Source organism: Nomascus leucogenys, chromosome 18, assembly GCF_006542625.1.
Source record: "Nomascus leucogenys isolate Asia chromosome 18, Asia_NLE_v1, whole genome shotgun sequence".
In the NCBI taxonomy this organism is placed as follows: domain Eukaryota; kingdom Metazoa; phylum Chordata; class Mammalia; order Primates; family Hylobatidae; genus Nomascus; species Nomascus leucogenys.
This window is the reverse complement of record NC_044398.1, coordinates 98,758,416-98,771,561: the sequence shown is the minus strand read 5'-3', so window position 1 is coordinate 98,771,561 and position 13,146 is coordinate 98,758,416. Positions and strand designations below refer to the sequence as shown.

General features: G+C 59.7%; 1 protein-coding gene across 1 annotated transcript in view; it reads right to left on the bottom strand.

Annotated features, from left to right (window-relative positions):
* LOC100600175 (coronin-7) overlaps nucleotides 1-13,146 on the bottom strand; it is a 61,523-nt gene that overhangs the window by 3,090 nt on the left and 45,287 nt on the right. Inside the window, exons 10-24 of the mRNA XM_030799120.1 lie at nucleotides 7,845-7,899; nucleotides 7,355-7,412; nucleotides 7,126-7,271; nucleotides 6,948-7,040; nucleotides 6,625-6,762; nucleotides 5,088-5,214; nucleotides 4,465-4,640; nucleotides 3,841-3,949; nucleotides 3,642-3,728; nucleotides 3,423-3,565; nucleotides 2,664-2,768; nucleotides 2,498-2,583; nucleotides 1,674-1,815; nucleotides 1,489-1,578; nucleotides 239-355 (exon numbers count right to left, since the gene is read on the bottom strand). Of these exons, the coding sequence (XP_030654980.1) occupies nucleotides 239-355; nucleotides 1,489-1,578; nucleotides 1,674-1,815; nucleotides 2,498-2,583; nucleotides 2,664-2,768; nucleotides 3,423-3,565; nucleotides 3,642-3,728; nucleotides 3,841-3,949; nucleotides 4,465-4,640; nucleotides 5,088-5,214; nucleotides 6,625-6,762; nucleotides 6,948-7,040; nucleotides 7,126-7,271; nucleotides 7,355-7,412; nucleotides 7,845-7,899 (1,672 nt within the window). The remainder of the gene's footprint in view (nucleotides 1-238; nucleotides 356-1,488; nucleotides 1,579-1,673; nucleotides 1,816-2,497; nucleotides 2,584-2,663; nucleotides 2,769-3,422; nucleotides 3,566-3,641; nucleotides 3,729-3,840; nucleotides 3,950-4,464; nucleotides 4,641-5,087; nucleotides 5,215-6,624; nucleotides 6,763-6,947; nucleotides 7,041-7,125; nucleotides 7,272-7,354; nucleotides 7,413-7,844; nucleotides 7,900-13,146) is intronic.

The window sequence follows — 13,146 nt, the reverse complement described above, 5'->3', positions numbered from 1 at the left end:
TGAGACACTGACCAGGCACTGAGGGCACACGGGCATCTGTTGGGGAGGGACAGGGCAAGACCTGGGACCCTCCCACCAGCCTGGGGCTTCCATGAGTTTCAGCATCTCAGTAGAAGGGGGTAGGTGTCCCCATGAACAATGGGTAGGGAAGTTTGGAAGCAGAGCCAGACGGGACCCAAAGTCCCCTCTAGGCACCGAGAAGGGGGTGGGCATGGGAGTCCCAGGTCCCCACCCTCACCCGGACTCGGGGAAGCCGGAAGGCCACAGGCTCCAGGGAGGACTGGCGCAGCCGCAGGCACCGCATCAGCTCCACTTCCCGCACGTCGCACTCCGTCTTAGGCAGGAGGACGAAGCCCTGGGGGAGCAAGGGAGTCGGAGCTGCCGCTGGGACCTAGAGCTCATGGCTGGGCACACAGTCTCCCCAGGGTGCCGGCACCCCTCACTTAGGACCACCATGCCTAGGGCCTGTCCCTGGACAGTAGCGTGCTGATCATGTTGAACAACCTGCTCTCTGGAGGGAAAGCCCTGCTTTGTGGTGTTTTCCTATTTCCACAGTGTACAAACTCCCATCATGGGTGGCTTCTACATGCCACCTCCACTCCCTGAATGTGGTGTTGGGAAGAGATGTAAATAGCACATCATCCTGCATTTCCTCCATGCACTCCAACACAGAAACATGTGACCTCAGCACAAATAATAGTAAAATTGGATAAATTAATTAGAAGTGATAAACTGAGTGTTTATTACTTTGGTTTTTAATATTCTTATTTTTAGGTTCATATTGTGGGTTCATATAGTTTAACCTTATCTAGTGTAATTTTTTGTTTGTTTTGAAGAGATGGGGTCTTGCTATGTTGCCCAGGCTGGTCTTGAACTCCTGGGCTCAAGCAATTCTCCTGCCTCAGCCTTCCAAAGTGCTGGGATTCCAGGCCACCGTACCTGGCCTACAATATGATTTTTAATAATGGTTGAGTATGACAACGGCTCTCAAAATTCTTTTTTTTTTTTTTTTGAGACGGAGTCTCGCTCTGTGGCCCAGGCTGGAGTTCAGTGGTGCGATCTCAGCTCACTGCAGGCTCCGCCCCCTGGGGTTCACGCCATTCTCCTGCCTCAGCCTCCCGAGTAGCTGGGACTACAGGTGCCCGCCACCTCGCCCGGCTAATTTTTTGTATTTTTAGTAGAAACGGGGTTTCACCGTGTTAGCCAAGATGGTCTCGATCTCCTGACCTCGTGATCCGCCTGCCTCGGCCTCCCAAAGTGCTGGGATTACAGGCTTGAGCCACCACACCCGGCCAAGCTTTCAAAATTCTTAAATAATTCCAGCAGCAGCTCTTCTTGCCAGTGATTGGCACAGCCCCAGGCCCAGCCCCAGCCCCAGCCCAGGACTCTGACCCCTGACCCACAGGCTCCTGTACTTGCCCATATGGCCACCAGGGGGCAGGGCAGCCTTGTGATCCCATCGGGGACCAGGCGCCACGGTGGCCTCACCTTGTGGGGGTCGGGCGACGTGAAGCTGTTGCACTCCAGGAAGAAAGGGGACTCGGGGAGCAGCTCGTACAGGAACACACGGGTGTCGCCCTGCGGGGAAGAAGGCAGGCTGGGGACCCTTCGGCAACACTGGCCTTCCCCGCCGCCGCCTCTCACCTGCCACCCCGCCCTCCAGCCCAGCCCACCTTGCCGGTCAGGAGCACCAGGCCAGTGTCTGGGTCGTAGCTGGGCAGCAGGGTTGAGGGAGCCACATCCAGGCCCAGCACTGCCAAGGGTCCGCCAGCCAGGGCCTCAGCTTCATATAGGAGCAGCTGGCGCTCACTTTGGCTGCAAGGGGGTTTGGGGGCAGAAGCAGGTGTTTCAGAGCTGAAGGGGCCTGGGGCAGGGAGAAGGTGCCCACGTAGCCCCTGCTCTTTTCTGGGTTGTAGGTGAGGCCTAGTGTGGCCCGGAACCGCAGCCACACTCTAACCTGCCCTTCCACCTCTGGGCTCCCCGTTGACTCTTTCTCCCCCACTAATCACTGACCCATCCATCTCCCCCTGACTGCCTCACCACCCCTGCTTCCATCTCCCCCAGACCCCCTCATGCACCCCTGCATCTATCTCCCCCCAACCCCTCACCCACCCTCCATCCATCTCCCCGCTACCCCCAAAACACTCCTCCATCCATTTCCCCTACCCCCCTCACCCTCCCCTGCATCCATCTCCCCCTTACCCCCAACTCATCCATCCATCTCTCCCTACCCCCTCATTCATCCATCCAGCCATCCACCCATCTGCCCACTCATCCATCCACCCATCTATCCCCACATTCATTCATCCACCCATCCATCCATTCACCCACCTATCCATCCACCCATCTACCCACTCATCCAATCATCTACACACCCACCCAACCTTCCAGTGAGGGGCCGGATGGTTTCTGAAAGCCTGACAAATGTATGTGACTGTGGAGAAGGGGGACACAGGTGGCTGCTGAAGCCTGGGGATGGGGATCCCTGAGTCCTCACCTGTCAAAGCCAGACACCAGCAGACAGCGACCATCACACACCCAGACAATGCGAGCTCCACGTCCTCCCTTGGGCCCTGGGCCTTCCTGTTGAGACACATGGAGTGACACCCAGCCAGGACCCCTGAACCAGGTCTGAGGCCACTCCCCAGCCCCTGTGTGCTCACCTGCAGGGGCTCAGGGCCAATCCGGGGCCTGTAGACCCGCACACGCCCATCCTTGCAGACAGTGGCCAGCTGCTGTCCATCAGGACTCCAGGCCAGGCTGAAGATCTTCGGGCAGGAGGGGATGTGAGAGACAGCCTTGCTTCACTGCTGGCCCCACGCCTCCCCACTGCTCCTACCCCTCCTCACTGCTGGCCCCGCCCCTCCTCACCGCTGGTCTTGCCTCTCCTCACTGCTGGCCCCCCTTCTCCTCAATGCTAGTCCCGCCCCTCCTCACTGCTGGCCCCGCCCCTTGTCACCTCTGGCCCCCCTCTCCTCACTGCTGGCCCCACCCCTCCTCACTGCTGGCCCTGCCCCTCCTCACCGCTGGCCCCACCCCTCTTCACCACTGGCCCCCTCTCCTCACTGCTGGCCCCACCCCTCCTCACTGCTGGCCCTGCCCCTCCTCACCACTGGCCCCCCTCTCCTCACTGCTGGCCCCACCCCTCCTCACTGCTGGCCCCGCCCCTCCTCACTGCTGGCCCCACCCCTCCTCACCGCTGGCCCCCCTCTCCTCACTGCTGGCTCCACCCTTCCTCACTGCTGGCCCTGCCCCTCCTCACTGCTGGCCCCACCCCTCCTCACCACTGGCCCCCCTCTCCTCACTGCTGGCCCCACCCCTCCTCAATGCTGGTCCTGCCTCTCCTCACTGCTGGCCCCGCCTCTCCTCACTGCTGGCCCCGCCTCTCCACACTGCTGGCCCCACCTCTGTAGCCATCCTACCTGGTCTTGGTGGCCCTGCAGCTTCAGCCGATCAACTCCACCCTGAAGGTCCCAGATGCGAACAGTGAGGTCATAGGAGGACGAGGCAAGCACATCGGCTGCCAGTGGGTGGAAGCGCAGGGAGCAGATCTTCTCTGTGTGGCCTGGAGGAAGGCAGGGGTGATCGGGAGCCCTTGGGAGACACTGGCCACCCCAGCCCCATTCCTGAGCCTGCCTGACCTGTGAGCACAGTCTCTGGTGTGGTGAGCACCTCTTCCAGGCCCTCTGCGGGCACCCGCCACAGTCGGATCCTGGCGTCCTCACCAGCTGCAGAGGACAGACAGGGGCTCATCATTGCTGAGCCCAAGACCTCTGGGCTCCCCAGACCCCATCCGGGACCCAGGACCCTCCCTCAAGCCCAGGCACCCAGCCTCCTTACCCACAGCGAGGCGATGGGGGTCAAAGGGGTCCCAGGCCAGATCAGTCACAGCTGCCCCATTCTGCAGCGTGGGCAGTGCCGTGTCGGGCAGGCGGCCAGGCTTCCGTAGCTGTGGGAGGTGCCCCCACCCCGTGGCCCATCAGTGCCAGGCAGAAAAGCCAGTCCCCAGGGGCTGCGGGCAAGCAGCATGTCTGGGAGCCCACCCTCTGCAGCAGAGGCTCCCACCGCTGGGTGACCCAAGCTCTCTGCCCTGACCACCTTGTGCTCTGAGCCCCAAGTGCCAACCACAAGGCCCCAGAGAGTGAGGGGGCAGCAGCGTGAACTGGCGGGAAAAGCTCCGGCTTGGGGCTCAGGTGGCCTAGCTTCGGATCCCAGCTCCACCACTTACACAGCTGTGTGACCCGGGCAGGTCACTAAACCTCTCTGTGCCTCTTCTCCCTCATCTGTAAAATGGGGATAAAAGTGGCATGCCCCGTGGCAGGCGGCTGGGAGGATCACAGGACAGGCGGGCAGGAGCCTGACACACGGTTTGTGCTCCCTGTGCTGTCTGGGTAGCTAAGGCCCTCCGTGTCTTTGCCACTGGCAGGGAACCGAGGGGCAGCCCTGGTGGGGTGGGGCCCTCACCTCGAGCACAGCCACCTGTCCCCCGCTGCTGAGCAGGGGCACGGCCACACGCAGCTTGTTGGCACAGAAGCCGTCACTCTCACCAGGTGTGGTGAGGTTGAGCCCCTTGAGGTTGGTGATGTGGCTGGCTCGGTGCAGGACGGTGCCCTGAGCATGGCGGAACTTGGAACTGGGGCCTGGCGGGTGGCAGGGACATGGAACCATGTGTGAGGATGCCGTCCCCGCCTGCCCTGCACTCTGAGTCCCGGCTGCCCGCTCCCCTCACCCCAGGTGGGTGTGCAGTGTGGACCTAGGCCCAGGCCTCTGCTAATCCAGTGGATGCAGCTCGCCCAGGAATAACGTCTGGAATGATGCCCTGTTCCACGGCGGCTGGGAGGAATCTTGGTGGAGCCCAGGGCTTCGGCTGCTCAGAAGCTGGTGGCCCCAGTCGCCCTCCTGTTTTACAGGTGAGACTCAGCCGCCACACCCCAGCCCCCAGGACAAATGACCCTGCCAGGGAGTCTGGGTGAGGGGGTGCCCTGCAAGAGGCCTGTGCTCAGCAGTAGGGTAGAGAGGAGGATGATGGGGAGTGGGGCAGACAGGGCTCCTGCGGTAGGGGTGAGCTCCCCGTCCTGCCTCCTTACCCAGCAGGCTCTGCAGCGACCTCAGACTGGGGCTGGTCCCGATGCCACTGGTGCTGGAGAGTGAGGGCCCCAGGCTGGAGGGCGTGGAGGGCGAGGTCAGCGAACTGGGAGGGGAAGAGAAGCCCTCCTGGGGAGGGGTATGGGGTCAGCCAGCCTGCTCCTAGGTGTGCTGGCCAAAAGGAGGGCGCACCAGCCGACTCCAGGGTCACCACTCTGGGCCCCCTGCGGACTGGAGGAGCCCCCACTGTGGGCATGGGACAGGAGCGGCGGGGGGCACGGGCATAAACGCAGACACACAGGGAAGCAGCTGAGCTTCAGACCGCGGGGACAGCAAGTGGCAGCTGCTGGCTCCCGGCCCTGCAGGAGGGTGTGCCCAGCGGGTTAGATCTGCCAGTATTTTAGGAGAAGCCAGAAATCTAGATCTATATGAAAATTCTTGCTTTTTAAGTGTTTGCCCAATTTAGAAAGCACTGTGAAGTTCCTTCTTTATGCTCCACGTGTTTCTCTGTCTCTGTTACACTTGACAAAGAAGGCTGGGGCCGGGCGTGGTGGCTCAAGCCTGTAATCCCAGCAGTTTGGGAGGCCGAGGCAGGCAGATCACAAGGTCCAGAGTTCAAGGCCAGCCTGGCCAACATGGTGAAGCCTGACTCTACCAAAAAAATATAAAAATTGGCCGGGCGTGGTGGCTCACGCCTGTAATCCCAGCACTTTGGGAGGCCCAGGCAGGTGGATCATGAGGTTAGGAGTTGAAGACCAGCCTGGCCAACATGGTGAAAACCCATCTCTACTAAAGATACTAAAGATACAAATTAGCCAGGCGTGGTGGCACACGCCTATAATCCCAACTACTTGGGAGGCTCAGGCAGGAGAATTGCTTGAACCTGGGAGGCGGAGGTTGCAGTGAGCCGATATTGCACCATTGCACTCCAGCCTAGACGACAGGGCGAGACTCATCTCAGAAAAAAAAAAAAAAAAACAAAAAAAAAACAAAAATTAGGCCAGGTGCAGTGGGTCACGCTTGTAATCCCAGCACTTTGGGAGGCCGAGGCAGGTGGATCACCTGAGGTCAGGAGTTCGAGACCAGCCTGACCAACATGGTGAAACCCCATGTCTACTAAAAATACAAAAATTAGCCAGGCATGGTGGTGGGTACCTGTAATCTCACCTACTCGGGAGGCTGAGGCAGGAGAATCACTTGAACCCAAGAGGAGGAGATTGCAGTGAGCTGAGATCACACCATTGCACTCTAGCCTGGGCAAGAAGAGCGAAACTCTGTCTCAACAAATAAAATAAAATATAGTCGGGCATGGTGGCACATGCCTGTAATCCCAGCTACTTGGGAGGCTGAGGCAGGACAATCACTTCAACCCAGGAAGAGGAGGTTGCAGTGAGCCAAGATCACGCCACTGCACTCTAGCTTGGGTGACAGAGTGAGACTGTCTCAAAAAAAAAAAAAAAAAGGCCGTTGAGCCGGTGAACACTCAGGGCAGCCACTGCAGTGTTGCTGAGGGAGCATGGGGGTGGCTCTGGTACTTACGCTTGCGTCTGCATCACCCATGGGCGTCTCCATCACTGCAGGCTGGGCTGTGTCAGGGAGGGGCTCCGTAGGGGGCACCAGACAGGAAGTGAAGCTGGGGTGGGGCCGGCAGGCGGGGTTGAGGCTGACCTTCTGCACCTACATGGAGGCCGGCAGTGGGGAGATGGGGGCATGGGCTGCCCAGTCAGGAGGGCCCCCATGGGAGGGTAAACTGGGTAGGGATGGGGGGCACCTAGCAGGACAGACTGAGTTGGCACACAGCCACACAGGGGGCTACCAGGGGCTCGGGGAGGCTGGGAGAGGTGAATCAGCCCTGGTCCTACCTGCTGGTTGTCCCCAGCCCACCAGCTGTGGGGGTCGGTGGCAGGCACACAGCCGGCAGTGTCCGGGAACAGGTCCTCGTGGAACTCCACAGCCTGGCCGCAGACAAGCAGGCAGCCAGTGAGGCCCAGGCCCCCCGACTCCCCAGCCCCCGCAGCCCCTCACCCAGGTCCCTCTCACCTTGCGGGGCACGTGGTAGCCAATGGGCACGATGGCTGTGTCGCTCAGCTGCAGGACGCGGAGTACCTCGCAGCTCATGACAGCCAGCGCCCGCCGGGGCACAAGGGCGGCCCCCCGCAGCACGCTCTCCAGGACACACTGGCTCACTGTTGAGGACACCACAGGGGAACAGGCAGGATGGGCCGGGGAGTGGAGGGTAGGGGAGAGGGGGCGAGGAAGTGAGGCTTACCTGGGCTCAGCGCTGGCTGCTGCGGGACCACCTCGTAACAGTACAGCTGCCTCTCACCCTGAAATGAGTCTGAACTGAGCCCCATTTGCTGACTGCACCCCTGGGGAGGGCCCAGGGCTGGCACCAGCTCCCCCACAGGTTCTCGAGGATCTGAGCCACAGAACCACAGTGGCTGGAGGTGGGGCTCCCCCACATGCTGGGCGCTGAGCTGAGCCCTAGGCCGACTCTACCTCACTTGCTCAGCCTCATTGCACATGGGGTGAGCACCGGGGGTGTAAGTCAGTATTTACGGAGTGCTGACTGTGTGCTGACGCCGCTCTATTCTCGGCCTTGTTCTCAGGAAGGCCAGTGTTCTAGGAGAGCTACAGTCACCTCGGGTGCACAGGGGAAGACACCGAGTCCCTGTTCTAGTTCCTCCTCTCTCTTGGGGAAGGGCAGGGGCTGGACTCCAGGGTGTGGATGTGGGTGGGAGCCCCAGCTTCTCACTCACCTTTCCTGCCAGGACCAGGAGCCCAGAGTCAGGGTCCAGCAGAGGCATGAGACACCTGGGGAAGAGAGGGCAAGATGGCGGGTCGGGGCAGTGGGAGGGCTGCCAGACCCGTAACCCCATGTAGGAGCCCAGGACAGGCACCACAGCGACTGGGAGCCGCTTGGCCATCCAGCCATGTTCAGCCTGGTCCCCAGGAACCCCCTCCTCTTCCTGAGCTTCCCACATGCCCAACACACGCCCACACCCCAGCTGCTCCTCCCCAGGCCCTCCACCTGCACACCTGCGTCACTCCAGGACTGGAGTGGGCACAGGGGAACCCGGGCCCGATCCCAGCCCCAGCTCTTCCTCCAAGAAGACACCACGTGCATTCTGTCCCCCTCGCACCTCCGACAGCCTAGACATCAGGTCAGCATTGCCAGGGAAGGTGGAGAGGTGAGGCCAGAGGCGAGGAGCCTCCCATCCCCACTTGGCACTGCCTGTGGACGGGCAGCATCTGGGAGCAGTGCAGGCAGCCCTGCCGTTCTGAATCTGCACTAAGGTTTGGGGCCCTCTACTCAGTTACCCCACGTTTCCTGGGCCTCAATGATATCTTGGAAGCTCAGAGACCCCTTCACGCTGAGTTAAAGTTCCTGTGTCCAAATCTGAGCCAGATGCCCGGGAGAAGGGGCTCCTCCGGCCGCTGGGCTTCCCTGCCCACCCCAGGCCTGCTGCCCTGGCCCAGCCTGACGGCAGGATGCTCCCAGGCCTTCTCTGGTCTCGAGGCAGGAGCAGGATGGGGTGGCAGCTGGGAATAGAGTGGGCAGGCCGGAAGCCCCCAGAGCCCCTGCCACTCTGTGTCCAGCTCAGCCTTGGCCAACTGGCTGTCACTGGCCAGGGCTTTATGCCTCCCTCCTGGGGCCCCTCAGAGACCCCTGCACAGCCCCTCAGCCCTGTGAGAGCTGCCTTCCCACTCCAGGGCATTTTGAGGGGAATGGGGACCTGGAAGGACTCTGACAGATGCCTTCCTGCTGTGTTTCTTGCTCCTGATGTTTGCCTTTTTTTTTTTTTTTAGAGGCAAGGTCTCCCTCTGTTACCCAGGCTGGAGTGCAGTGGCACAATCATTGCTCACTGCAGCCTCAATCTCCTGGGCTCAAGCAATCCTCCCACTCAGCCTCCAGAGTGGCTGGGACTACAGGTGTGCACCACCATGCCTGGCTATTTTTACTTCTATTTTGTTTTTTTTTTTTTTTGATTTGAGACGGAGTCTCGCTCTGTCGCCCAGGCTGGAGTGCAGTGGTGCAATCTCAGCTCACTGCAAGCTCCGCCTCCCGGGTTCACGCCATTCTCCTGCCTCAGCCTCTCCAAGTAGCTGGGACTACAGGCGCCCGCCACCACACCCGGCTAATTTTTTGTATTTTTAGTAGAGACGGGGTTTCACTGTGGTCTCAATCTCCTGACCTCGTGATCCGCCCGCCTCGGCCTCCCAAAGTGCTGGGATTACAAGCGTGAGCCACCGTGCCGGGCATACTTCTATTTTTGTAGAAACAAGGTCTCACTATGTTTGCGAGGCTGGTCTCAAACTCCTGGCCTCAAGTGATCCTCCCACCTTAGCCTCCCAAAGTGCTAGGATTATAGGCATGAGCCACTGCACTTGGTCTTGGTTTCTTGTTTCTGGGACCTGCAGGCCTGGACCCCCCAACCCAGACACTGACACCCTCAAACAGGACCCCGTCCCCACTGTGTTGCCAGGGTCAGAGGTCACCCAGCTGTGGCAGCTGCCTCTATCCCTCACCGTGGCGACAAAGGGCCCGGGCACCCTCCAGTGTCCACCCATCCCCTCCTGCCAGCCGACCACTAAGCAGTCCTGCCCACCTCCCCTCCCCCCACTTCCAGGAGCCACAGAGTGGCTGGGAAGCTGGGTGGGGCCCCGGGTGTCTCCATGACTTCCTGGAGTGTCTTGGGCTGGTCACCTGTGAGTAACACAGGCTCCTAATTTAACTGAGGGCCCAGCAGGGTGAGCCGGGCTCAGCAATGCCCTTTGCAACCCGCCCTGACCACTGCTTGTAGTGGTGGAGGCGGAGGCGGAGGGTAGGGGACCAAGGTGGTGCGTGACCTGGAGTGCCCTCCACACTGACACTGGCTCCACTGGGGCCAGAAGCAAGTCCCTTCAGCAGCTTTGACAGGGCTTTCACTCATTCATTCGTGCACAATCATTCACTCCTTTGATGAGCTGGTCTGTGCCTGGTCCTGGGCTCGACCTGCATGTAGGTATGCCCAGAGATGAGTGCAACAGACCCTGCCTCTGTCCTCAAGGTGCTCACAGCCTAGCACAAGAGGCGGACAGACACAATCCCATAGACAAACACGTGAAGGGAAGGTTCACCGAGGACACACAGTGACACAGCAGGGGGATAGGGCCTCAGCAGTGGGGGAAGGGGTGTTCCCTGCAATCGCAAGGTCATGCAGAAATCAAACACCTCACAGGAAGAGAGTTTCAGAGAGAACGCAACCTGTGCAAAGGTCCTGTGCAGGTGGGTTCATGGCCTGTTTGAGGAACAAGACGGACAATGTGCCTGACAGCCTGGACAGTGTGGGTGAGGGCTGAGGCTCAGGATGGGCAGGTGGAGGCTAGATGGGAAGGGGCCTGGTGCATGTGGGGAGGGCAAGTTCTGCCTCCAGTGGACGAGCAATGAAAAGGTGACGGTGCACTTCAAGCAAAAGAGGCTAGGCCAGGCACAGTGACTCATGTCTGTGATCCCAGCCAGGACTTTGGGAGGCTGAGGTGGGAGAATCACTTGAGCCTAGTAGGTCAACACTGTGACCAGCCTGGGCAACATCATGAGACCGTGGCTCTTCAAAAAATTAAAAATTAAAAAATTAGCCAGCTATGCTGGCTCATGCCTGTAATCCCAGCACTTTGGGAGGCCGAGGCGGGTGGATCACTGGAGGTCAGGAGTTTGAGACCAGCCAGGCCAACATGGTGAAACCCTGTCTCTACTAAAAATACAAAAAATTGGCCAAGTGTGGTGGTGTGCATCTATAATCCCAGCTAATTGGGAGGCTGAGGGAGGAGAACAGCTTGAACCTGGGAGGTGGAGTTTGCAGTGAGCCGAGATGGCACCAATGCATTCCAGCCTGGGTGACAGAGTGAGACTCCATCTCAAAAAATAAAATTAAAAATTAGCCTGGTGTGGTACTGCACACCTGTGGTCCAGCTACTCGGGAGGCTGAGGCAGGAGGGTCACTTGAGCCCAGGAGTTTGAGGCTGCAGTGAGTCAAGATCGCATCACCGGCCGGGCGTGGTGGCTCACATCTGTAATCTCAGCACTTTGGGAGGCCGAGGCGGGCAGATCACTGTAGGTCAGGAGTTTGAGGCCAGCCTGGCCAACATGGTGAAAACTCGTCTCTACTAAAAATGCAAAAATGAGCTGAGCATGGTGGTGCACATCTGTAATCCCAGCTACTCAGGAGGCTGACGCAGGAGAATCACTTGAACCCGGGAGGCAGAGGTTGCAGTGGGCCGAGATCGCACCACTGCACTCCAGCCTCGGCAACAGAGTGAGACTCCATCTCAAAAAAAAAAAAAAAAAAATCGCATCACCCTGCTCAGCCTGGGCAACACAGCAAGACCCTACCTCAAAACTATAAAAATAGAAAGAGGATAGGATGAGATTGGCACTGAGCAAGGATCACACTGGCTGCCGGGGGCACAGGCTGGGAGGAGTGGAAACAGGTCCCACGACAGAAGCTGAGGGCAAGTAGGATGGGCAGGTCTCCTGTGGCCCCTCTCCTGCCCTTATGAGAGGTGGGAAACAGGCCTGGGGCCACCTCATGGCATCAGAGGCTCACCTGTGCGCTGAGCCAACTGCCTGAGGAGGCCTGGTGCTCAGCCTCCCTCATCCCCGTTCCATCGTCCCAGCCAGCCAGCCACTGACTCAGGTGCTGGGGCCGAGGGGGCAGGAAGTCAGGGAGGGCAGGGCTGGCTCCTCTGACAGGTCAGGCCAGTCTTCCTTGCCTCAGGCAGAGCCATCTGGACAACTCTGCCAGGCAGGGGCATCCTGTCTGCTGTGGCACGGGCCAAGAAATGGGGTCACGGCACCCAGCCCCAAAGGTTGGCCAAGTGTTGGCATGGGCCTGACCCCAGGCCGTGTACAGAGAGTCAAGCTGGGTCTGGGTCCAGAACATGGTACATGAGCCCCAGCCAGGCAGAGGGGCCAAAGGTGCTAAGAGGTATTGCCGGCACGTCTCCTGCTGGAATCTGGGCCTGCCACTGGGAAGGGCTCTGACCCTGACCCAGATCCAGGGGTCTGTCCCAGGCATAAAGTTATAGAAGGTCTAAAGCCCAGATTTGCCCCCGCCCCTCAGCCAGGTCCCAGGAGCTAGAAGACAACCTCAGTACCAACTGGGGGGCACGAGCAGCTTCAGCCTCTGGATAAGCCCCGCCAGCTCTCCCAGGACTCCTATGATTAGCACAGAGGGGAAGCACCAAGGGTGTGCTTGCTACACGGAGCGGCTGCAAGTCTCCTCCTCTGTCCTCCCCTCCAGCGCATCCCTCCCACTCAGGCCCCTTCCCACCAACCCAGACATTCTGCCATTGCACCAGTTCAAAGCAGGCTGGGTCCCTTGGATCTGTCCCTATCACCCAGGCTGGAGAGTTAATTAGGATCCTTCGACTCCCCTCCACCCCCACAGCCCCTAGATCCCCCGCTGTGTGCAGACTGCTGGTAACCAGGTTCTAAAGGCAGGTGGCACCTTGAAACCATACAAGGCAATGTTGGATAAACTGAGAGGGGTCTCCTAAAAGCTTCCCTTGAGCCTTTGGGTAAGTGGGGACCTGTGTAAGGCCAGGGTACAGGATTGGGGCAGGGGGTGAACACCAGGCAGATGAGGTCTCTCCGTCTACAAGAACTGGCCACAGAGGTGAGAAGCTTCAAGACCATCAGGAGGTCCTGTTCCTTGAGGAAAGCCAGGCTGGAGGCTCTTGGAGCCCTCTTTACCCCTGACCCTGGGCATCTGTGGATGCTTCTGAGGGCTTCAGAGGACACAGGGCCAAGGGAAGAGGCAGGGACAGTCCGACAAGAGGCTGCACAGCACTGATTGGAAGCTCAGATGGTTCTGGGGCCAGGCAGGAAACTCAAGTGAGTGGACAGCTTGGCAGGAGGCAGCAGGGAGCGGTGGGGACTGGGGTGACCCATGAGCCCACATTTTGGCAGAGGGAGCGGTGGGGATTGGGGTGACTCATGAGCCCACATTTTGGCAGAGGGAGCAACCGCCACTCAGCCCCAGCTGAGAGTTCCTGTTCAATGCAAGCTGGGAAGCCCCA